At 34.4% G+C, this 27,282-nt stretch overlaps 1 protein-coding gene across 3 annotated transcripts; it reads left to right on the forward strand.

Annotated features, from left to right (window-relative positions):
• On the forward strand, window positions 1-27,282 carry LOC149412816 (uncharacterized). Of its 3 annotated transcripts, none has more exons than XM_089644884.1 (6): window positions 1-247; window positions 18,181-18,229; window positions 19,322-19,451; window positions 22,514-22,720; window positions 23,753-23,989; window positions 24,473-27,282. In XM_089644884.1, the coding sequence occupies exons 2-6, from the start codon at window positions 18,217-18,219 to the stop codon at window positions 25,191-25,193; spliced, it is 1,308 nt and encodes a 435-aa protein (XP_089501010.1). In that variant the 5' UTR covers window positions 1-247; window positions 18,181-18,216; the 3' UTR covers window positions 25,194-27,282. The 3 variants fall into 3 exon arrangements, with proteins under 3 accessions (XP_089501010.1, XP_089501008.1, XP_089501009.1); XM_089644882.1 differs by having other exon boundaries at window positions 2-243; XM_089644883.1 differs by lacking the exon at window positions 1-247 and adding an exon at window positions 16,857-16,903.

Below are 27,282 nucleotides of genomic sequence, written 5' to 3' on the forward strand. Positions count from 1 at the left end.
CATTTTTATTGTGATTCAGTCGCTCGATGAGTTCCATTGGTTTCGTGTGTGCATCGTATGCACTAAAAGAGTTATACGAAATTACATGAGGTACACTTCAACTCATAACTAACAATAAACGATAATGAATCTTATTATAAAGTTGCTGAACCATTGATAAAACAGTGTTTATAAAACAAAAGTGCAAGTAATAGTGATAACACAGAGAACGCGTTTCAAACGAAGAGGATTAAATATTATAACGTAAGTAGGTACCTACATTAAACAATGTAATATCATTTTGCGCGATTCGGTGTAACATTTTCAAATTTAGAACTGATGATTTTATCTTTCTGTATCGTTTTAAATGCAGGCAAGCGATAAAGTAGCTACCTGTAATATTTTTATGCAAATATACAGAAAATATGGACATGCTTTGAGCACATTTGATTTTAAAAACACTCATGCATAAGTTAGATAATAATGAGAAGTGACTATGTCGGCTGTCGGAAATGGAAAATAATGCATTTTTGTAGCTATTTCTTTTGACGTCATGTTTTGACCTAATAATATTAAAATTTAGAATAGATTATTTTATAAATTCGTCTTTTAAAAGCCCAAACAAATATCTAAGAACCTATTTTGATCGTAGTTTCATATTTTGGTTTAAATACGAGAAGAAAAACTATCCTTATTTTTGACTTCAATAAAAATGGCCGCCAAGTAAACAATCGATTTTAATTTTAATGAAATAACTAATCTAACATTTCATTATTATCTAACTGATATAAAGTGTTTTAAACAAAATATTAACCTTTTCCGTGAGACGCTGATTTTTATTCTATACTAGTGGAATGCTTCACTATTGCTAATGTCAATCTCAAAAATTTCAGCGAGTTCTGCTAGCACAAACATACGAAATCTGTTTTTTTTTTATATATTAAGATTAGAAACCGGTTAGAATTTAACTCAACCATTTGGAATGCATTTTATAATACAAGACGTTGTTCTGCCACAGATCGCCTTCAGTTCTTCAGAAAATTTGTGGTTGTATATGTATTTTTAGATGAGATATCTGAAAAAAAACAAATTCTTGATAAAAAAAAATTGTTTTCGACAACACCACCACCTCTCCGGTCCAAAACTATCCTATACTAAGCTGGAACCAATCACACAAATACACAAAATTACATTGATATATAAAAATTAAATATATTAAAAAAATATATATATACAGGGTGTATCGGCACGTACCCGACAAACTTTAACCAGCTATTCCTTAGCATATTTGGAGTAAAAAATCTTATGTGCACTTTGCTGTCCGGTAACGTTTTTTTTAATAAAAAATTTACTATTCATATTTTCACCACATGTCACCACTGTTTTATCCTTTGTCAAAGTTTGAAAACTCATCTGGCAAATATTTTATTCGAATTCCGTTGAATAATGCACGTGTGTACCTATATTGGCGCACTTCTACAATCACAACGAAATGGCACGGCACCATTCGTCGCATTTTTAACTATTATTATTTAGTGTGTGCGAAAGAGCGAAGACGCTTTTTGACATACTTGCTTATAACAGCTGTTGAACACGAAACGCAATGCCAATGACAGTGATGTAGTGTGGAAATTTTAATTTTTTTTGTTTTTAATTGAAAAAAAAATGCTACCGGACAGCAAAGTGCCCATAAAATTTTTTACTCCAAATGTGCTAAGGAATAGCTGGTTAAAGTTTGTCGGGTTAGTGCCAATACACCCTGTATATATATTTTAAAATATTTTTTCTTTAAAAAAAAAAAAAAAAACTTTAATCCCATTATGTTTTTTGTATTATTATTATGGTCTTTTTTTTCGTTTATTGTGTATGTATTATCTTACAATATTTTTTTTATATTTACTTTATATATATTCTATGTATAATATGGAGCTCGTGGGATTGCACCACCCTCCCCGAAATCTGGAATAAAAATTAAAATAAAAAAAAAAAAAAAAAAATGAAATCGGTTGGGCTGTTTCGGAGATTAGAGTGTGCGAACGTGTATCCGGCATTGCTCGATGACTTACTCGGGGTTGTGAATTCTACAGTACTGGAAAACTGGTGTATTTTTAAGATGGAAATAATATTATTGTATCGTAATAAGTATTTGTTTAACTTGATCGTGCCATTTCTTTCTCGGGCGTCCTAGACTTCTTCAACCATTCACTTCCAAGTCATACATTCTCGATACACCTCTTTCTTCTTTCATCACTTACGTCTCATTTTACCACAAATAATTATAATTATTTGGAAATAAGCCGACGTGGCTCAGTGGTTCAGAGCGTCTGACCGGACATCAAAAGGCGCGGATTCAATTCCCGTCGGCGGCATTTATTTTTACTCGGGAGATATTTTCAATTTGTAATACTTTATTGTTTAATTCATGTCTTTCTCGCCATCCCAGACATTTCTACCATTGACTTAATATAGTATGATGAAAACCAGATTGTTACTGTTAAAAAAACTACATTACGTCAATTTTAATTCGACTCCGTATTTCATTCTAGTACAGAGATAATGCTTTAAGTCTTTCTCGAGCGTCCGGACTTCTTGTACCACTCAAAACACACTCCTGGCACTAATAAGAACAAACTGTGAAATTTTCAGTGAAATCAGTCGAATGGTATAGGAACGCGTATGGGACAAACAAAGAATCAATATTTTTTTTATATACAGGGCAAATATATTTTATATACGCAAACGTAGATACGTACGTACATTATTCAACGAAACTCGAACAAAATATTGCCAGATGGGTTTTCAAACTTTGACAAAGGATAAAACATTGGTGACATGTGGTGAAAATATGATAATAAATTTTTTATTAAAAAAAAATGTTACCGCACCGCAAAGTGCCCATAACATTTTTTACTACAAATGTGCTAAGGAATAGCTGGTTAAAGTTTGTCGGGTACGTGCCGATACACCCTGTATACTCGTATGTATAGAAGATTTAAAATTCACGTTCATTACGATATTATTCTATTCTCTAGGAACAAAATTTGTCAGTTTTCATATTGTTAAGTCATGATATATTATATTCTGTGATGCTTCGCGGGTTACAACTAGTTAACAATAAATTATCACATTGCCAAGTTGCATGCAATTTCACATCAAATTGCCAAGTTGCATCAACATCAGAGGTACCTACCAACATTACTCGATTCACACTGTTGCTTTATAAATAATTTATAAAGTTTGTCTAATTAAAAAAAAATCCTTGTCATTTTCAAAATTGTGTGATGAATAATTCAGACAAGCAATAAAGTAGGTACCTACCTAAAATCATAAAATTATTTTAATTTTAAATATCTCTTGTTCGAATTTTTGAATAAAAGGTCTTGGGGGGCAGTTTTACTATTTTGTGACATACGTCAAAAGATATTTGCAGACTGTCTGTAAGTGGCGTTAAAGTGTCGATAATCAGTCGCTTTGTTGATTGGAGAAAGGCAGAAGTCCTCGCTTTCTGCGTCAGATCTCCCGCGAATATAGGCACATAATTTCAATGTCTCTCTTGTCATTCTATTCTATGCTAGAACATCTGTTCTGCCATGTGGTATCTTCAAGGCGTGTCGACGACTATGACTGACGTTTTCGTTCACTTGTTCGACACATTTATTTATTCGTTAGAAACGAACAGCTTATAATATTGAGGTTAAATAAGAAATCAAAACAGTTTCTCAGATATTTATTAAAACTAATACGTAGGTAAAGGGGGGAGGAATAGGAATAAAGGATAAGGCTTCTGTACTAATGATCGTACGCGTTACTCCAGCTCCGGTTCAATATTTCTGAAGGTTATTACAATTATGAATGCATACTATCACCACAAGGTTATTACAATTATATCACCACACTTTAATTACTGTTCAAGTATTCTTTTTGGGTAAAATTCGGTTTATGGGAGTCACTCGAATAACCGAAATTGAACTTGATTTAGACTAATTTAGGGCTGGGGAATCCGAATCTGTAAGAATTGATTTAGACTAATTTAGGGCTGGGGAATCCGAATCTTAGGTGGGGGTCGGCACTATTAACTGAGTTATAGGGTTTTGAAATTTCGTACGCGATACATAGTAACCATGGTTTATTTATCAATTATGACATAAGAAAATCAAATTAGTGACGATTTATTAGTCTCACATTTCAGAAGTGCCAACCAAAAAATAAAAAGTGTTGCCATATAATAATAATATCAATGCATGGAAAATTCAGAAAATTAAATATCATTTGCCAGATTTGTAGTTTATTATTTAAAATCTTGTAAATATTAAATTTATATATATATAGGGATGATGTCTAAGGAACTGAAAAGAAAAATAAATTACAATAACGAGATACACGGACACGGGACGAGAAATTCTAAGCAAATTAGATTGCCAACAAGAAAAAAAACAAGCTCCCAAAAATTTCTGATGTACCAGGCCGTTCAACTCTATAACAAAATCCCGAAGGAAATTTCTGTGATAGAAAATATTAATAAGTTCAAAAATGAATTAAGAAAATATGTCTATCTCAATTATTAATGTTTCTTTTTTTGTGACTTTATTGAAATATTTAAAGAAAGATTATGTTTGCCAAATATGTTTATATGTTTATAAAACTATTAGCACACACGAAGATGTGAGCTGACTTAAGATAAATAAATAAATAAAATACTTTATTAAATTTTGTGTTATACTGTGCACACTTACGACCGTTGTTCCCAACTTTTCGAACGATCAATCTCAGGCTCCGATCAGCAAGTGATTTGTTCGGTAACGTTCAATTCGCCCGTTCCCAAACATCTTATCGGTTGATTATCTTAAGTGTCCACTTTCATAGACAATAAAATGACATCAAAGTAAAAACTTTCAATGTTAAATTATTATTGACGAATTAATTATTATATTTATTTTAAATGCATTTATATATATTTTTTAAATACTGTTATACATAAACCGATATTTTGTATTTTTTAAAACAAACGTTTGTAATATGTTAAAAATAAAGTGTTAGCTTGACTTTGATGCCTCCGTGTCTTAGCGTCGCGAATACTTTTGACTCTGTTGACACTTTTTATAACTATTCATTTACTGAGGCAGGTTTAATCCACCAGTTTGGCTTTCTTAAATCGGTTGATCGCTCAATCGTCACCTTTCCGTTGGAAATACGCCAAATATGTTTTTATCATCCAAAAGAGGTGCCTACGAAAAATTACAAACTCTGATCACCGGGATTCATGTAGACCAATTTTTAAAAATCTTAAACTTCTGACAGTGACGGACATATATATAATGGAGTTATGCCTGTTAGTACGATCATCTCCAGAAAAGTTCCAACAAAAAAACTCAACACATAAACACGCTACAAGGTTCACAGAAAACCTATTAATCCCAAAAGCAAACAAAACTATTTTTTTAAAAGGACCACACTACATGGCCATTTAAGTATATAACAACCTTCCACGTAGCATCAAACAAATAACCGACATACTTAATTTTAAATCATCACTAAAAACATTTATTTTAAACAAATGTCACTACACTTTAAATAAATTACATAAATACCTCTGTTTTTTTTATTTACATACATTCGTTAACATGTAATTGTTGGGATATGTATTATAATGTGTATTTGTTGGGTTAGCTGGAAGAAATAGGATGTAACCTATAAGCTATACCCTTTGTACTCTTTTTGTGCAATAAATATTTTTTGAATTTGAATTTTGAAAATAGCGTGGTCGTGCGTTTGAGCAGTGTTGAGCCAAAATTTCGGCTCAACAGTTGATCAGTAGGATTGGGAACAACAGCCGTTCGGAGAATGATTGCATTTTGTGTTGGTTCTGCAATCTGCATACGGACAAATAAAAAGTAAATGAAAACAATGCGATAAACGCTACAAAACAGAAAAAGATAAAATCGACAAATACATAAATAATTTATTTTTTTCCATTATACTCGTAGGCAGGCATTTCATAATAAATCAAGATATCAATTTTGTTTGCGCTGTCATAAAAAACATTTTGGTCATTATTTATGAGTCCAACAAATAATATTCAAGTCGTAACATTATTATTGGGTTATCATTTAATTATATTTTCTATTTTAAACTATGCAGATATTACATTTTTTTTATCTGATGATATCGGTAAACTCATAATAATATTAAAAACATTGCAGACAAATGTAATCTTTTTTTTAATATTTTTTTTTTAATCTGTGTTATCACTTATCAGCTATTCAATCGAGGGGTAAAAATAACATGAAATTAATAAAACATTTCAAACATCGAATTTCTTTCTTTATCCGATAGTAAATTTTAATTTATATATATTCCTTGTTTCACTCCCTACTTCTCATTTCTATTTACGTACGATTATTTCTGAATAGATACGTCCTCAAACGGTTAAAATGAAATTAGAATTTATTAGTTTTAGAGAAAATATCACGCGGCCCTTTTCATACAAAACTTAAATTTGGATTTGAGACCAAAATACTTACGCAAATGAAAATGTATTTTTTTAATCAAAAGGTATATAAATGTCTAGAACGGATATGTGCTAATTTATTTATTTGTGTTTAAAATTTTTTTTAAATATATGCCATTAGAGAAAATAGATTTTCTCAATGAAGTTTGGAAATTATTTATGAGTTAATGATAATTATTTAAATAAATAATTTTGCTCTATTTTCCATACGAATATGATGAAATATAAAACAAAAAAATAATATTAATTTTTAAAAATCATTTTTAATAATCGTTCAAAAATAAGAAGAAGATAGATGGTTTGAAATCGAGATAAGTAAATACGAATGTAAGAGGGAGCACGCTAATGTTAAAAAATGATAGTAATTAAGCGAAAATTGTGAATATATTAATGAAATACGACTTGTTTAAAATAGAGCAAAAACATCTCGACAAATGCCTAAGATGATTTTAAAGATATACTGTCAATTTTTTCATACCTAATAACAGCAGAAAACGTGTTTTCAATAATTTTCGGAACACACTGCGATTTTTTTCTTACAGTTTTGGCTCTACAAATATACCCATATACCCGGCGTAGCTCGACTTTTCTCTACTTTCAATAAATATAATATCCATGTATTATATACAGAGATCTGCAAAATAGGTACCCAAAACCATTTGAAATGCAAAATGGAAATGGGTCAAAACTTTTCCATTTGAAAATGCAAAATGGCTTTTAGAAAAGCATTACAAATGCAAAATACAAAATACCTATTTTCAAAATGCATTGAAAATGCAAAATGGTTCTCAGGTTTAAAATAATTATTGAATTTTCAAACAACTTTGTCATTTAATAATGGACATCAATGTAGAACAACTTGTGGAATAACAAATCATAGATACTGTTATGTACTGTGTAAAAAACAATTGAATTTGAGTGGAATATAATAGAATCTATTATTAACTAAATATTGTCATTTTTAATGATTCTTTCTAAGGGCCATCATCAATTGTGTAGTAACTCTCTAGTGAGGGGACATCCACCAGTGAACAATAAAGAAATACAGGCACCCATTATTTGTCCATAGATTGTCACATAAAACTCCAAGCAGGCGCACTAGAAAACCCACAGATAATTTAATACAACTTTGAGAAAACCAATATATATTCTATATTATGTAGGTATTATGTAGCCTTAGGGCCCGTTCCCACTTCCGTTTTCAAATCGGGGGCGGGTCCCGTTTTAAAATCGGATGCCCTAGTGGCTGTAGTGGATGTATGGAGCTGTTCACACTTGTCCGACACGATTTGAAAACGGATCCGACATTTTTTGTCGGATGGCTCGCCTACGCAGCGCGTCCGTTTTCAAATCGTGTCGGCACACGCTCGCTCATAGTGTTGTATGGAGCTGTTCACACTTGTCGTCCAGTCGTTCCGGCAGAGTCCCCGCCAAACCCCGACCCCTCCCCGCCCGCTCCCTGTCGCAAGGAAGCAGGCACGCTGCGTGCTTGTATTTGGTTATTTTGTTAAGTAAATAAATCAAAACTACAATAATGGATAAGGAAATAAATCCCGAAAATTTAATACCACTGGTCGAAGAAAGAGTATGGTAATATTTTATCTTTAACTAAATAAAAACAAAACACTTGGTGTACACAACTTTTGTACATCAAAATTTTTATTTTATTTTATTTAAGTTTACTTTTTTTTAAATTTTAAAGCTTTAATGAGATGCACGGAAGAGCGTATTAGTTAAATAAACACATAATAAAAAATATTTGAGTGTTTATTGTTTTCTTACTTTAAAATATCGATAGCCTTTCTTCAGGACAAATGCACTTTCTCAATTTTGTATTTTGATATGTTAAGCTCTCTGAAACTCATTCCAGTAGATGGTTAAAGGAAGTGATAGACATTCTCTTAAGCCATTAAGCGCCCTTGAGGTGATTTTTCATGGTGAAAACGGCGCTATATAAATAATCCATTCATTATTATTCTAAAATAATTAAAGAACTTTAGTTCATCACTTCTTAACTCACCAATTAACACTTGGAAAATTCCTACAGAAAATCATTCGGCTATGATTGGGTGTACTCAAAATTTTCTTTTCACTTTTTTCCTTCTATTTAATAAGTACCACATGATAACAAGAGCTTCATCGTCGTCCATTGCGCACCATTACTGAATAATGAGCAAATAACATGTTTTTGTTGAATCGACAATTATTTTTTTTCGTAGAGTATGGTCCGTTTTTAAAACGGATCCGTTTTTAAAACGGATCCGTTTTTAAAACGGTAGTGTGAACAGGGCCATTGGCCGTCCGTTTTTAAAACGGGACCCGCCTCCGATTTGAAAACGGAAGTGGGAACGGGCCCTTAGCCATTATTAGATTTAAGAAGAACGAGCTTCTCAAAAACATCATCACTCATCTTTCTTCTATGAGGTCTCATGATTATACCTCCATTTGAAAACAGACATTCAACTGGTGCTGAACTCGGAAGACAAGTAGGTATTGCATTTGATAAAGATATGTCTAACAGTAGGGTAGTCATGAAACATTTCAAAAACGGTTATTTTGTCTTGAAGGTATTGCAAGGCTTCTAAATCCGGAGTTGCTAACATTCATATTTACATATCTCCCCTTCAAACCATCTTTGAACGATTACTACGGGGCAAAACAGTTATCGAATATGTATTATGCCATCCATCATTATGCCATTCTCTCTGATGATGACCTTTCAACATCAAGAAGTGATTTTGGAAGCGTTTTATCATCAATATCAATGATAATTTATTTGTTTACAGCTGAATAATGCAAAATTTAATGAATTATCAAGTATTTTGTGATGTTTCTACTGATAATAAACGAATAATCGTATGCTCATTGTTTCGGTTGATAACAAAAAAAAACATTTTTTAACAAAATTAAATCCGTAAGCATTGTGACATGGTACTGGAGTATGATATTGGCAGAGGAACTACGAAGTAAAACAAATGCTGTAGTAATGAGACCCCTGAGGCGTATGTAGGTATGCCATGAAAGCAATGTGAAGATTCACACAGAATACAAATATTTTTGCAAAAATACTTGTTAAAATATTTGTTTTTTTTTTATTGGTTTGACTGAGGATTGAACTTTCCTCCCCAGGGTCTGGCTAAAATTAACCGCACTATCACTTAAGCCACATCCTAATTGGATGGTACCGAGGTTTATTTCGAACCTATTACTGCTTTAATTTTTTTTAACGACATTGAATTTCAGAGAAATGTTTGTCTGTGAACGTGTGTGTGCGTGAGTGCCACCAAAAGTTTATAGAATGCATTGTCAACAACAGCAAATCTTCCTGTCGAGTTTCAGCTCGATCGGATATTGGGAAGTGGGTTAATTTCCACTTCCAATATTCAATTTCATTCATTAAATTATTTATTTTTCATTCGAGTAAACAAAATCGAAATTCAAATGAAGTATTCAAAAAGGGACGCTTTGATGGTTTGTGCAAAGCGAGTTTTTTTACACTGAGGAAATTAATTTCCTGTCGTCTGCTGAGGAGATGCTGTGTGGATGTTTTTTAAAGAAAGAAACAAGGGGAAGATATTCTGTGAAGGAGATAGGTATGAAGGTTCTGTGAAAAATTACGGGAAACGAACGAATCAACCGCATAGTATTTTCCTTTCCCATAATTCGTGGTTCGGCTGCCGCAAATTTTGTCCTGTTTATACACAGCCTTACATCCGTGCGATCTGGGAGTATCATCAACTCTGGAATAAAGTTATGATTTTACACAACGGGAATTTGTACTCGCTAAGCAAATGCACGACGCACTTAGCCACTTATCAGCAGGAACTTAGTTGAACAACACTATAATATTAACAACGATAATCAAATCAGCGATGAATCATCAAGCAATTAATATTTTTTTCTTGATTTAACACTTTATAAATGTGCTATTTCATTATGAGTTTTAAAGGCGGTCTCCACTGCCTGCTTGCTTGTCTAAACCGCTTATGGAACTGAATATAGCTAAATGCAAACTTATAAATTTCACTAAGAACACCAACAAAACCCTATATTCATATAGCATTATGTGGTCACAATCTGGAAACAGTTGAATCGATCAAAGATTTAGGAATTATTTTCGACAACAAACTAACGTTCAACCAACACATTGAATACATTGTAAGTAAATCAAATAAATTACTTGGTTTTATTGTATGATCAACTAAACTGTTCAAGAATTCTAATAGCCTAATAAGTCTATTCAATTCGTTAATCCGCAGTGTTCTTGAATATGGGTCAACAGTCTGGAATCCACATTATATCACACAGGTATCTAGACTTGAATCTGTCCAAAGATAATTTACACGGATTTTGTCTTATCGATCAGGTGTCTACCATCTACTAGACAGTTACGAACAAAGACTTACATATTTCAAATTAGAGAGTCTAGTTAAAAGACGAAACATAAATGACCTCTTACTCAATGCTTTACAAAATTGTGAATAATCAAGTAGATAGTAACATAGTCCATCTAATCAAGTTGAACGCCAGGCCCAAATTCACTAGAAACCTTAACATATTTTGGACCGAAATTTTTACCAATAACACTGGTTATTTTAATCTTATGTCTAGAATGTCTCGACCATACAACGATATTGCTAAAACACATGCTTGAATAGATATTTTCGTAAATAATATAACTTGTTTCAAGAGATATCTCCACGATTTCTGTACCTAAAAAAAAAACAAATATTGTTTGTTGATTTTTGATGGTTTGATATTTTCTATTATATACCTAATTTAAACATATTTTTTAAATTATTTTGTCTTGTAATTTCTGTAATTTTAAGCTTTGTATAAACAATAATGATATTGTTTTGATAGTGAATGTGCAAATGTGATTACTGCAGACACATTAGTCTAGGGACATTTATATTTGTATGTAAATTTATTTTATACTATACAAGAATGTACTTTAAATGTCCTGTTTGTGTATCAAATAAAAAATAAATAAATTTAAATAAAATTCAAATCAAATGGAAAATTATTCCAATCAACACAGAGTTGCAGACATTTATTCATTTATTGATCACCCGTAGGGCTTTTACAGACATAATACAGAATATAAATATAATAATGCAATATATAAGTTTATACGATAAGTATCATTAGTTACAAGTTAAAATAAATTCCATACATGTTTACAGTATCGGAGGGTTTGATTAAAGAACTACAACAAGTTTACAAATCTATTTCATTATCAATTATTTTACAAGCAATAATTATTCGCCTGAAACGGGACCGTTGGCGGCATGTATCTTTTATCAGGAGATTTTTCAATGTGGATGAGTGTTTCAGGCGAATAATTATTGCTTGTAAAATAATTGTTACCCTTTGTGCTATGAATAAAAAAAATCTTGTCTTAAACATTTCACAAAAAAAATTATTTCATTATCTTTTTGTTCCCGTTAAATAGACTTTTACATATTATAAACTCAAACAAGAATGAAATAAATTATTTTATTTTATTTTAATCAGACATCAAACCGCTTCATTTTCCACATCCAGAATTAAACCATTTCATTAAATAAATCAGCTCTGTTTGAAGAAGAAAAAACTAAATATATCTACAACATCGAAGTATTTTCCCCAAATTTTGGGTTCGTCTCATAGTCGCGTAATACTGCGACGTAGAAGAAATGCTACAATAATAAATAAATATGGTAGGTACTGTCTTGTAACTGTCCTGCCAGGAACAGAGAACGAAATTAAATATAGCAAGTCAGGGGTATTCAACATCAAGTTAATAGTTTTAAACAAAACAATAAATCGCAAATAATTCTTCGTTTGTATTCAACATCAAGTTAATAGTTTTAAACAAAACAATAAATCGTAAATAATTCTTCGTTCCGATAATTTAATGAGTAAATTAGGTAGCGGTAATCTAGACATTCTCTAGGAATACCTACTCTAAAATTTACATATCTTAAGAATTTATTTTGGATTCTTTCAATGGTGTGTGAATGAACTTCATAATTAAATTAACAATAATTTTAAAAAAAGTATTTATATCAGGCACCACTTATGTTTAAGTTAAGTCTACCAATTCCATAGTTAAATTTAAAAAGTTAGTTATGATGTTGTACTGATTGTATTAATATTTTTTTATCCTTGTCTTTTTAAGTCCCATTTGCTAAAAACTGAATGTCACCCTAGCTGTCTTTATTATCTACTTCGTTTCTTTTTGGGAATAATGATAAATGATTGTGGTTCAAATATTGTTACAATATACTGTCAAATTACCCATCTGTTAACTCATCTAATGCATATTTTTTCTTTATTTTTGAAATATTTTGTGTTTCTATGTAGAATTACTGTACGGGACGGCACTGTAGTCGCCGGCCGCACAGACGATATAGCGGGAGTGGCCGGCTGGCCGCTTCGACGCCTTGGAAGGGAAGGTCGGGAAAAAGTAGGGAGAATGTTGAAAAAAATGGAAAAAATGGGGAAAAATATGGGGAAAAGGAAAAATGGGGAAAAATGTGGTTAAAAATGGGGAAAAATTAGGATAGGGAAAATTGGGGAAAAATGTGGGAAAATGTGGGAGAAAGGTATAAGGCAGGGGGAAGGAAGGTAGGGGGGAACCTGCGCCCTGACTAGGGACGCTTCGACTATTGTGAAAATGTTTTCTTCTTGATGAGCACCAGGGAGCCGGGTGAAAGAAGAAGGCCAGGTTGCAGTGAAGGTCCAGGGCAGGAGAGGCTTGAAGAAGGCAGTCAGGGGCAGTCCAGGAGAGATGTTGATGATCCGATCGTTGCTGGCTCTCTGCCGAATTGCACAAGTTGTCCGCCTTTTAAAGGACCAACGGGCCTAGCTCTCCCTTTGTTAGCGACAAATTCCGAGAATTATTTTTGGGTTCCCGGAATTTGTCACAGGAGAGAGCGCCGTTGTTGCGTAACTTGGAAGGGGACGATTTTGACTAGGTCCTGACTGTTCTTCAAACCACTTTGCCCGTGTCATTTTTATTCAATTATATTTTGTGAGTTTGCACATATTACAGAGAGAAAATATTTTTTACAAGGCAGCTTTGCACAATATTTAATTTGTGCAAATTTACATATTAAAGAGAGAAAACATATATTTAAAAGGGGAAGATTTGCACAATATTCAATTTTGTGCAAACGGCAAGTTTTGTAAAGGAAACTGCGTTTGCACAATTTCAAAATTTCATGCAAATCTTCCATGTTTTGTACAGATGATAGGTATTTAATTTATAAGAGGGTGTTGGGGGGTCAAGCCTTTGTTTTTTGTCTATAATGATGACTGCTTGACCCCGTGGTTTTATTTATTAATCAACAGATAAGATTACAGATTTTTTATACAGATGCAGATAAGATTACAGATTTTATAGAGAGAATTTTGTTGCATAAATTCGAATATGCGCAGAGGTGAGTTTGTAAAGGAACTGCCTCTGCGTAAATTCAGATTTATGCAAATTAATCTAAGTCGGTGGAGGTACGTCCGGTACAATTACTTTATGTGATAACTCTATGTTTGCTTCACTCAAATGTAAATTGTTAACCTCGATACATGCTTAGTTCTAGTGAGGTTGATTTTTATGAGAAAAAACATGATTTATATATAGTGAGATGCAATAAATAAATAATTTGGAGACCAAACTGATATGGAGCAAAAATCTTCTTTCCTCCATGGTTGCATAGGAAATAAAAAATAACATTTTTTTATTTACGGAACGCTGCTTTTCAGTGGTTTCATTTAGAATAGTATTCAAAGTACAATACAGTAAAATAATGTTTGCTTATTAACGCATTTTTAATACTAAAACTAAATTTATGGGTAATTTTTTAGGTTATGTCGAGTATATTTATAAATAGAATATTGCCATATTTTACATAAAATTCTGAATTCAAATTAACTTCAATTGGTCGCAGTCGCAATGACTAAGCAATAAAATGGACTATGCACTCAATAAAATCATCATAAACATATTTTGCGGTCTCACTTTTGTTTTTTTTTCCGTCTGCGCATTCCATCAATAATGAATAGGTACTAACTAGACCGATATGAATACAATACATATTTGTCACATGTTTCTGTGAATTTTTTTATTCGTAGTTATTTAAACCACAGGTCCAAATGGAATTAATAATCGCTTTTCTTAAAATTCATAACACCATAATTAATTTTATTCTGTTCCCCCAACGTTCTGCCATTTATCAACGCACAGCAATCAGACGTCCGTTATACAGGGTGTATCGGCACTAACCCGACAAACTTTAACCAGCTATTCCTTAGCACATTTGGAGTAAAAAATATTATGGGCACTTTGCTGTCCGGTAGCTTTTTTTTTTCAATTAAAAACAAAAAAAATAAAAATTTCCACACTCCATCACTGTCATTGGCATTGCTTTTCGTGTTCAACAGCTGTTATAAGCAAGTATGTCGAAAAGCGTCTTCGCTCTTTCGCACACACTAAATAATAATAGTTAAAAATGAGACGAATGGTGCCGTGCCATTCCGTTGTGATTGTAAAAGCGCGCCAATATAGGTACACACGTACATTATTCAACGGAATTCGAATAAAATATTGCCAGATGGGTTTTCAAACTTTGACAAAGGATAAAACAGTTGTGACATGTGGTGAAAATATGAATAATAATTTTTTATTAAAAAAAACGTTACCGGACAGCAAAGGGCACATAAGATTTTTTACTCCAAATACGCTAAGGAATAGCTGGTTAAAGTTTGTCGGGTACGTGCCGATACACCCTGTATAGAATTTTTCAAAGGCATCTAAACAGTGGGGCGCATGTAATAACAGAAATAATACAGATAGGTCCCTACTTGACATAATGTAATCGGTTTGAACCGATAAACCGTTAATCAATCATTATTGTGACCTTTGTTTTTTCATATAAATTATAAATATTACGCCCAGGCAACGAACACAGCTTGCAAATGTAAATTGTGGTGATTTCTCCATGCTCATGAAAAATCGTGCAATTTTAATAAAATTTTTGAATTATTTGTATTCCAAGTCATATTTTGTCAATTTTGCTGACGTTAATTCACAAATGATTCTGAATTTACCATCGACATTTTCAACATCACTTACAGACAGTTCAGCAATTATATTTTGACGCAAATCACAAAATAGTAAAACTGCCCCCATGACCTTTTTAAATGCATGTAGGTATTTGAATTTCACTTTTGTTGTCGAGAATGAATTAATGAAAATCTTGGAAGCGGAAATTAAACCACTTCCCGACATCACATCGAGTTGAAACACGGCAACTCGTTGTCGATGACAATGCATACTATCAATTTTGGATTGGACTCGCACACGCTAAGGCATTTCTTTGAAATTGGCCACCAGCCGGCCCAAGAGATGGCCCGCAAATTGGCTACCAGCCGGCCAAAGAGATGGCCCTCGAATTGGCTTCCAGCGAGCCCAAGAGATGACCCGCAAATTGGCTACCAGCCGGCCCAATAGATGGCCCGCAAACTGGCTACCAGCCGGCCCAAGAGATGGCCCGCAAATTGGCTACCAGCCGGCCAAAGAGATGGCCCTCGAATTGGCTTCCAGCCGGCCCAAGAGATGACCCGCAAATTGGCTACCAGCCGGCCCAAGAGATGGCCCGCAAATTGGCTACCAGCCGGCCCGATAATAGATGTATTATAGAAAAAAAACTAGTACCTTACTAGATTTTTTATACTCGCATGTATCTCAAATTTGTAATCTTCTTTGAAATATATTAGAGTATGGTGTAGAACATGATGAAAAAAAATACTTACAAAAAAAGTTCTTACATGATTGTCGACTGCCCGTATTACGGTAAAGACGAATAGATTAACATTTATTTGTTTACTAGCTATACCCCGCTACGCGTTGCTGTGGCTCAGTCTATCTGTGCAGATAATGAAATAATAGCGAGTGTGAAACAGATGTCGCTGTTTTAAAAAAATATAGGTTCATAAAAAACACTCGCCTATTCGAACGCAACGTTGTGTAAAAATTTCAAAGCTATCGAAGAAGAACATTCGGAGAATTAAGATTTTGAACAAACGAACATTTACATTTTTATTTACATAGATTAAAATAAAACTTATTTCTAATTTTCTAAATGTTCCTGGAATCATAAATTCACGTCGTAATTGAACTCGCAACTTTTAGACACAAAGATTATAGCTTATAGCACCAAAGTAAATTGTATAATCGTATTTTAAAGCGAAACATTCAACACTGGTTCGAATCCGCACAAGCTGCGCAAGCCATGCATCATAGCCCAGGCATCTTTTCAGCTGTTTTCGGAAAGATTTTATTTAGTAAACATTGTATTATTCCAAATAATGCGTAGTATTTATGAACGATGCATACAATCACAGTTCAAGTTCCACGTGGAGTTCGCAAAACAGGTCATAATAATTTATTTTATAGTCTATAAGTGGTCAAGTTAAAAACTTTTTTTACTATTTTAAATGGTCAGAATGTAAGAGATATTATTTCTTAGTTCTTAGGTAAATGTATTGTTCAAAAAGAGATTGGTACTTATTCGCGCGTTGAACCATTTTGTTGAGTCATATCATCGAGAATTGTCGCGTGATTCTTCTTGATTCTCCTTCAATCTTGTTGTTAAGTGACTAAAATATATTATTTTATAAAATATTTTTCCCAAATTTTTTCATAAATATATTTTATATAAAACGAATTGAAGTGACTAAAACTTTTATAAAACCTTTCAGAATTCAAAAAAATATTTATTGCACAAAAATACAGAGTACAAAGGGTAAAGCTTATAGGTTACATCCTATTTCTTCCAGCTAACCCAACAAATACACATTATAATACATAACCCAACAATTACATGTTAACAAATGTATGTAAATAAAAATAAATAAAAAGAGGTATTTATTCATTTAAGGTGTAGTGACATTTGTTTAAAATAAATGTTTTTAGTGATGATTTAAATTTAAGTATGTCGGTTTTTTATTTGATGCTACGTCGAATGTTGTTATATACTTCAATGGCCATGTAGTGTGGTCCTTTGTGAAATATAGTTTTATTTGCTTTTGGGATTAATAAGTTTTCTGTGAACCTTGTAGCGTGCTTATGTGTTGAGTTTTTTTGTTTGAAATTTTCTGAAGATGATCGAACTAACAGGCATAACTCCATTATATATATATATATGTCCGTCACTGTCAGAAGTTTGAGATTGGTCTACATAAAAATTGGTCTACATGAATCCCGGTGATCAGAGTTTGTAATTTTTCGTAGACACCTCTTTTGGATGATAAAAACATATTTGCCTAGTTACAGATGATTGTTAGTTTCGTGTATAGTGTTAATTATAGTTTACGAGATAAAAAAAAACCGTCAGTAAGTGAAGAAGATTTCATTTATGGTTGCGTTAAAAATTGTAATATTTTGAATCGCATTATATCGATTTTTTCATACTAAAATCCAAAAGAGTACTTCATCTGATTTAAAATATAGTGTTTTATTATGAAATACATTCAAAAATGGCGAATTCATCTGCAATTAAACGATATACGATTTTTCCAGGGTCTACAGCATTTTGGCAATACATTGCAAAATATCAAAGGCTTTATGGGCCAAGGTGTATATTATAATGCAAATAAACAGTACCTGCTTGCCTCAATTTGGTCGCACTAAAAACATTAATTCCTTTCAGATACCTGTGTTCGTGAATTGAAGCTTTATTATCAGCATGGCTTCACAGGGTAAGTGTAACTCAGTATTATTTTGTACTGTACTGATGGATAGGTACTCCATAAATTTTATTGACCATAATAAAATAGGTCCTTATTAAGTAGGAATAATATAGGTGTGGGTAACGGTAGGTGGAGACAATGAAGATGATACACACTTATTTATTTTGTTTTGTTTTCAATAACAATCATTGACGTACATAGATAGAGCTAAAATTTCACAAGTATGGGACACAAACATCGGTTAATTGTCCGCTGTGAGATACCACGGGCTTCAGTAGGGAAAGCAATGGTGAAACCTTTCATCGGTAAATTGAGTTTTACCATAATCCGTAGTCGTGTAAATTGTTAAAAACTCAAGGAGTGCTCAAGGGCCGCAAGGGCGCGGCAGGCGATCACCGGCGACGCCTTTCATTGAGTTCTTTCGCAGTCGGAAGGATTCGAACGACATCGCCAGCCGCCGCACCCCCTTCAATATTTTACACTGATCTTGCAAGGGGTGTAGACTCTAATTATATAACTCAACGATTTTGAAAAAAAACATTTAGATATAAGAAATACCTGCAAAATTGAAAAACTTGAACAGGTTTGCAACTCTGATTCAATGAACTCTAGAACTTCAACTTACTCTGAATGCAAGTGTCATTTTCAAAATAGGGAGTGTTTGTTTGGACAAATGTATTCAAGAGATATAGTACTTACCTATATTTTTGAACAGAAAATCACGGGAGACCCTGAATTCTTGACCTTTGACAATGCAGTTAAATTTTTTAAATGATAAAATATTATTTTATAGGTAGGTAGTTTATCGCTTGTCTGAACTCTTCACGCTACTGATTCCGATTTTGAAAAATGACACTTAAATTCAAAGAAAATTTGAGATCATTGATTTCACGGGGAAAAAACAACTCGCATAGAAAATTGAAATTAGTATGTTTCATAATCAATTTATGCCGTCGTTCTTACACTAGTTGGTAATGTAATAATCATCAGTATGGTGGCCTTTCAAGCAGTTGATTGGGGTTCGGTTCCTTGCAGTGGCATCTTTTTTAGTATTTTTAACGGTTCTGCACTAGTATTGTTATATTTGTTTTGGTGTTGTAGTGTTACCTGTGGATGAGCACATTCGCACCATCCTGGAAGGAGACGCCGACACGCAGCCCTGTGACGAAGGGGAATTAGCGCAACTGGACATACAAGCGCCCCCATGGTTCGACGAAGACAAGTTCAAAAGGTATGTGACGCATATTTGGGGGCGGTACATGGAGCGTTTTGGTGAAACTCAAACCGTTGGGTTGGATATCTCCAAAGCCTTTGACAGAGTCTGGCACCGGGCGCTTATCGGGAAGTTACCATCGTATGGGATCCACCCAACCCTGCATAGTTGGATTGCGGACTTTCTGAGGGGAAGAACAATTCAAACCGTGGTTGACGGCTCTTCTTCCTCACCGCACCAAATCAATGCGGGGGTGCCACAAGGATCTGTGCTGTCTCCGACGCTGTTTTTATTGCACATCAACGATCTCGTTGAATGTGCACCAATTCACTGCTACGCTGATGACAGCACCGTTCACGAGGGTTATCTTTTTGACAGGCCCCCTTCCACCCATGATGTCCGAACAGCTCGGGAAGTTTTGAAGCAAAAAATTGACCACCACCTCGAGATGGATCGTGCCTGGGGTAAGGCCAACTTGGTCAGTTTTAACGTCTCAAAAACCCAAGCGTGTCTGATTTCGGCAAAGAGGGAGATCAATGACTGTCTGGTGCAATTTGATGGGAGCACTCTCCCCAATAAAGACTCCATTGAAATGCTTGGAGTTACTATATCAGACCGGCTCAAGTATCGGGGATCCATAGAAGCCCGAGTAAATCAGGCCTCCAAGAAGTTGGGCGTCTTGTACAGGGCTAGGAGATTCTTCAACAGTGACCAGCTGCTGACCCTGTACAAGTCTCAAGTCCGCCCAACTATTGAATTTGGGAGCCACCTTTGGGCTGGTGCCCCAAAATACTTAATAAACCTGCTTGAATCTGTGCAAAGGAGAGCGATCCGTCTGATTGACAATCCGTTGTTAACAGACCGATTGCCTTCTCTAATGCATAGACGAAATGTAGGCATGCTGTGTCTGTTCTACAGGTATTTCAATGGAGCCTGCTCCAAGGATCTAGCAACATTGATTCCTGATGCACCGGTGCACGTGCGCGGGTGTTCAGCTCGTGTCGACGGACACGAGCTGAACACCCGTTCACGGTTGTCGTTGGCTTCATGAGAACGGGCCGTTTTTACGACTCGTTTTTGTGTAAGTCGGCTCGTATGTGGAACGAGCTACCGGCATCTGTTTTTCCTCCCTCCCATAATCCGAGTCTCTTCAAGGCCCAGACACTAAAATTACATTTACGTCATTACACTCTAGAGGTGGTTCCTGTGAGTACTTTTCGTTACTGGGTACAATGAGTACAGGTACAAAAAAATACCGGTGACAAAATACTTAAGTATTTAATACCGACCTGAAGATTGATTAAGAATAAGTAATTTCTAAACTGGACTCACATAAATTCTACTCACAGATTCCTTACAAATTTTCTTACGTAAACTTGATTCCCCCGATAATTGTTCGAAATCCATGGGGGGGTTTGTTAGAGAATTTTTGTGAAACGTAATTCCCCACAATAAAATATTTCAAATGTGTGATTCCCCACAAAAAATACATATGTGATTCTACCAGGGGTGGCTACGAAATTCCCTGTCGAAAGATTACCCACATTTTTCCTATCATAAATAAATACCTTTCAAAAATACCCATCAAAAATACCCATCAAAAATAACCCATCAAAAATACCTATTAAAAATACCCATAAAAAATACCCACCAAAAATACCTGGTAAAAGTACCTATTAAAAATATTTAGTCCCAGTAAAAAATACTTGTGAGTATTTTGGAACCAGGTATTTCGGAGATTTGTCATAAGTACAAAGTATCGCATGAAAATACCCGGTACTTTTACTAGGTACGATAAATACGCCTCACCTCTATTACACGCATTATGGGTAAACGTAAAGTAAGTTATAATTTACGCGTTCATATCGTCGGTGTTACAATCCAATATTATATTTGTATACCTTTCGTGGAAGAATTGAGTTTTTATACGGACAAAACTATTTATTCATATTGCTTATGTACGGGCGCAAACAAATAATTCGTTTTAATATTTTAAAGCATAACTTGCAAAGAGTGTTTTTTTCGTAAAATAATTAATTTAACGCCATCTATGAACGCTTACATTATAACGCACGTTTCGTTTACCAGTAGCATTTAAAGAAACACTGTGAATTTTGTTCACACATATAACATATTAATTAACACAAAGTAATGGTTTTTTATTATTTTCGCATCATACTTTGCGATTTTTTTTGACTCGGCAAATGTAGAGAGATTATCTTAAAAAATAACATATTTTTTATGAGCTTATCTAAAGTGGTCAAGGGAAGTATTCCACAAATAGGTATAAATTCGGAATGCAGGGTAATAACCAGCGATTTTATTAAATACAGAAGGAAGAAGTGGTACGCTTGGTACAACTGATCGGTCCAAATCCATGGATATAATTATCTATCCCATTATTTAGTATTTATCCCACCGCAATACTCTAAAATAAAGCCAGAATCTTAACGACGTAAGTGAAGCAGCCGTGCACAAAAATATTCGACGCGTGGCCTAATGTATTGGACAGACCTGCGGTTGAATTTGCTCTATCAAATCTCTAAAATAAAGTGGGAATCTTAACGAGATAAGTTATGAAGTCCGGCATAATGGACGGTCCTATGGTCGACTTTGCCCTAGAAAATCGATCTTTCAGTGGGGTTTATTATAATTCTTTCTGATGAACGTATTACTAAAATCTCAAATGTTTGTAGAGGGATCCCTCGAGAAGTTACTTATTCATCGTATAGAATAATAAAATCCGGTGCTTTCTGCTAATTCAATAGATGAAAAACGTTTTATAAAATTTTCAAACTGTTTTACATAAATTATTTTAATGGTAAGGTCCTGTTTTTATTAATCTTAATTATAAATAACTTACATCCGTAAGGATTCCTCTAGAAACATTTGCGATTTTAGTAATACGTTCATCAGAAATAATTTAAATGTCAGAGCGTCTAGCAATCTCAAAATATTATTATGAATTTTAATTAGTTGTAGATTGATATCGCCTTGTTCCCTTTAGACTAATGGGTATATTTTTAAAAGACCAAGGACCTATTCCTACTGCCACAAGGCAATAACAAAATCTTTTCCAGGGGTCAAGAATACATTCGTCGCAACTTAATGGGTGTCTTCGGGGTGACTCTAAGTGGACTAGTGTGTGTCCTGGCAGTGCCAAGCATCCTTAAGATCCTTATCAAGACGCAGAAGTCTTCCTCGGTGGAGGGGGCCTACCGGAGGTACTTGTCCACCAGTAAACACGTCTACAGCTGGTACTTTGAGGACATCAGGCCGGGAACCACGTAAGATATAATGATTTTTTTAATGTTATTTATCTAAATATGCTATATCCCCAGGAACAAAACAGTACCTTCCTATAAACCCAGAAGCCGGTAAATCAGTCCGCACTCAAGGTTTTGAGCAAAAGAATAAATCTGTCCTATGCATCAACCAAAGTATCATACATCAATAGTCCACGGAGTAATGTATCTTGAGTAATCACAACGTTTTGTACCAATGCTATTTTATTTTTATTTATTTGTATTTTTATATATTAGACAAATATGACGCTTAATAAATAGGTCCCAATGGTCGAGCGGTTTAAGACGCCTGTCCCGGTAAAAAAATAGATCCTGGGTTCGATTCCTAGTTATTTTTTTTATAAAATTTTAAAGAGAAAGTCAAACATTCCCAGGTTATGAATAACCTGACAATATTTTTTTAAAAATCTCCTACTACCACCACAGTAAGGGGAAAATATTGCTTGTGTTGTAATGGAGGGCCTAGCTAGCCGAAGAATTGAATGAGCGACGCCTGGGTGTGACCCAAACGCGATGCCAACTCAGTTACTGACCGGTCCCAACACAGTTACTTTTAACTAGTTGGGACCGTTATCTATTTATTTTTCTACGTCTTGTTATTTTTCATGATTTGTTTAGATTTATAAGCATTATCTTCTTCTTCAATAATATAAATACACATTTACTTAAATTGATTTATACATTGATGTATTATATTTAGATGAGACATGAAGCGAAAAAATAGTTTTCGCTTTTTTACATCCAACTGACCTCCAACTCTGGCCAGCCCTGATGCAAAGGTAGCCTGGCGCGTGTAAAATTTTGACGCACCTTCCGCACAATTGCGCCTGCATATGGCCGGCCCTGAATACAGCTACCTCTGTCTATATTCACATCTTCCATGATGATGGAAACTGCTAAGCTATCAAAAAGTCTGGTAGAGTAGGAGGACAAAGCGCAACACAGCTTTATGCCCTTAAAATCAAACAACATAATTATATGAAATTTGTTACATAAAATCACAATATATTTCAGTACGTGGCAATCTCTGATAACAGTCCGCACGCGCCATCTGAAGAACAGCAAGATATCTCAGCTGCATGGTGACGGTGTCATCTCCCAGCGGGACCTGGTTCTCACGCAGTTTGGTTTCTTCTCCCTGGCGCTCCTGAAACCGCAGATTATTGGCATGGAGCATGACAATCTTCAAGATCTAGAAGCATACACGCATTTCTGGAGGACAATTGGATACATGATTGGTATACAAGACAGGTAAGAAATTCCCAATCTTCAAAAATCACTCAATCAAATTTATTTTTCATCTTCTAATACTGGCAATCAGAGGATTATCTATCATCAGGCCAAACTTCATCCTAAAACTATACTCTTACCAGTCACAAGTTTTCAATTACAAGAAGTACAGTTTTCATTCTGTATTATGTCTATCATTCCTTAATAATTTATCAATCCTTTCCTGAATCGGTTAGGTAATATTCTCGTGTTGCTTCCCAGAAAGTTACCAAGTTATTAGAGTTCTAGTACAATTTCGCAACTTTTGGCCACTCAACGAAGAATTAGTTTCCTTATATGTCCAGGTTTTTGAGGATGCACCTAAATATCCGCATTTGCTTAGTTTAGGGTCAAGTTCATTTAACAATATCTCAAGTGAAGAGAAGAAAATTTGTTTGAATGTCTTACTCGAAACTCTTGAAATTAAAATTATTAAGCAAAAAATATTTGTTTTTCTTCTTTCAGATATAATCTGTGCAGACCATCCCTTGAAGAGACCAAATTAGTATCCCAAGTAATATGCGACAAAGTCTACAAAAATTTTCTTCAAAACCCTCCGGAATATTTCTTCCACATGGCAGTGGATATGCTGGACGCGATGTGCTACTTGGACACGTCTCTCAACACAAAAGCATTTATCTATTACACATACCACTTAGTTGGGATTCCTGGATTTACGGTCTCTAAGGCCGACCTTGGTATCTCAATAACAACGGGTAAAATTTTTGAAGAAATAACTGAGAAAGGTGATAATCCTACTAAGAATTGTGACAATTCAAACAAAGGTGTGTTTAATTCAGTTAAAAGCTGTAAAGACTTAAAAAAGAATGGTGACATTATATCCCAAAACGGTGACGACAAGATCAACGGATTCTTAAAACACGAAAACATTTCAAAAGATAATGAACTAAACCCGGATAAACTTATTTCCAGTTTAGATTGGGGGGCAAAATTAACGCTATGTCTTATATTTTGTGTATACAAGTCCTGGCTGTTTACAGGTTTTGGACGTTGGTATTACAACCTCAGGACAAGGGTAGTAATGTGGTTCGCGTGTTACTTACCCTTCATTGCTTTCTGGAGATTTGGAATCAAACGATCTTACGTGAACATGTTTGTCGATGATCTTATATTGCCTGGGCAACTGAGGACTAACAAAGAAGTATTGGATAAACTGTATACATAGTTAACTAACGAGATTTTAATGGAGAGAGAAAAAAAGAGAAGAATCTACGAGGCGTATCCAGAAAGTAAGTGTACTGAATTTTTGTAGGTTACAAATTTTTTTATTGAAACAAAAAAAATACATGGTTACCGTAGTACATATGTAAGCTATTTTTCGACATAGTCGCCATTCCTCTCGATGCAAGTGGTGAAGCGGAGTATCAACTTTTTGATGCCTTCCTCGAAGTAGTTTCCCGCAAACCCCTTCGTCCACTTCTCCACCTCCCCCTTTACCTCCTTGTCGGTTGAAAACTTTTTCCACCCATGTACAGCTTCAGGGAGGTAAAGAGATAAAAATCTGAAGGTGCTAGGTCAGGGGAATGCGCGTGGTGGTTTAGGACATCCCATTTAAACGAAGCAAGCAGTTCCTTCGTTGCGTTGGCCGTGTGTGGTCTGGCATTGTCGTGCAGCAGGCTGACTCCCTTTGTCAGCATGCCTCTCCTCTTGTTTTGAATCGCCTTCCGCAATTTTTTTAGGGTCTCACAGTATCTTGAGAGTTGATGGTCTCCCCTTGAGGCAGATATTCATTCAAAATTATGCCTTGACTGTCCCAAAACACGGATGCCATGATCTTCTTGGCTAAAATTGTGGTTTTGAACCTTTTGGAGGGGGTGAAGAGGTGAGAACCGTTTTTAAACTCGCGATACCACTTGTACACACTCGTACGATTTATAGCTTTATCACCATATGCAGTTTTCACCTCATTATAAACCTCAAACGGAGGTTTTCCCTTCCAAACGTGATAAAGGATGATATGTATTTCGCACTTGGCGGGAGATTGGATTGACATTTTTCACGAAACATGTTGTCGCGTCGACACTTCTGAACGTACTGACCTTTAACCGGTTTTGTTGCCGAGGGGAAGAGTCAGGCTACACGTAAGTGTGGCCAACATGTCGAACATAAAATTCATTTGGTCGTGAGAGCCTCAGTACACTTACTTTCTGGATACGCCTCGTATGATGAGAATTATGCATTTTATCTTCAAGTATGGTTGGTTAATAAAAAATATCGAGTGGGCAATATTAGTCAAAACCGATATGTATAAATTTATATATATTTGGTGATTGCTAATGTCTAGCTTTTCTTTAGGATGTGATATTATGAGAAGATTTAGAGATCAGTATTGTCATCTTGAGGCAATTCAGACCAGAAGTGTTGCTTTAAATAGTTTTACAGATCTACAACCCTATGTATAATGTATGTATGTATGTATAATGTACAGGTGGCTAAAATATGAAACAACAAAGTAATTTTATTTGCATTTTATCACAATTTTATGTAGATTGTAGGAACAGAACACTTTAAGATATTTTTGTACATCTGTTTCTACGTTTAGTACCCATTATGTGTTATTTTTTTACATACATTTTGCTTATTTTTATTATTTATTTCTGTATTTACACCAAGTTTTACATTTTTGTGTATTTTTATAACTTAGGTCATTTTTTGTATGGTGCCAATTAGGCCCCCTGCTCTTTCAAAATGTTGAAAAATTATTGGTTGTTGATTTTAGAAATTCTATCGTGGGAGAATAATATTACACACTAGAATTGCGGAAATGGCTGCAGGGGGCTGATTCTTTCAGAATATCTTATCTGCTTTTAAAATTTTGTTTGGACACATTAAATTTGTCATACCTGATGAATTTATGAATGCGTCTTCGTGGGTGATGCCTACAGAGGATTCGGTGAATCTTGAGATATATATTTCTTTACGATGGTAACTGGGATGTAATTGGGCATGTAATCATCAATTTTAAGGCTCCCAGAGGAGCGATTACGGTTCTACATGAGGATAAGGAACTGTCCTTAACCTTAACGACTGATTGCTGTCGTCCAAGAAAAGAGACAGATTCCCGTTCTTTATCCTTATCTAAGGAATATACATACCCCTCATTTTAACTTTATAATAAACTAGGGCGAGTAAGATAGCAGCGTATCGCACTTATATATTGCACTGGTGTACAGTTAAAATATATTAAGTGTTATCAATAAACTGTGTTGGTGTGTCTATTTTCATATAAATTATTGTTAAATATGCACAGAAAA

Source organism: Hesperophylax consimilis, chromosome 22, assembly GCF_061612785.1.
Source record: "Hesperophylax consimilis isolate HC1 chromosome 22, BYU_Hcon_1.0, whole genome shotgun sequence".
Lineage (NCBI taxonomy): Eukaryota > Metazoa > Arthropoda > Insecta > Trichoptera > Limnephilidae > Hesperophylax > Hesperophylax consimilis.

What these genes read in the sequence shown, in the direction of transcription:
- LOC149412816 (XM_089644884.1), top strand. An exon ending in GACATCAGGCCGGGAACCAC is followed by an intron (nt 22,721 to 23,752) that starts GTAAGATATAAT and finishes AATATATTTCAG; the next exon opens with TACGTGGCAATCTCTGATAA. An exon ending in ATGATTGGTATACAAGACAG is followed by an intron (nt 23,990 to 24,472) that starts GTAAGAAATTCC and finishes TTCTTCTTTCAG; the next exon opens with ATATAATCTGTGCAGACCAT.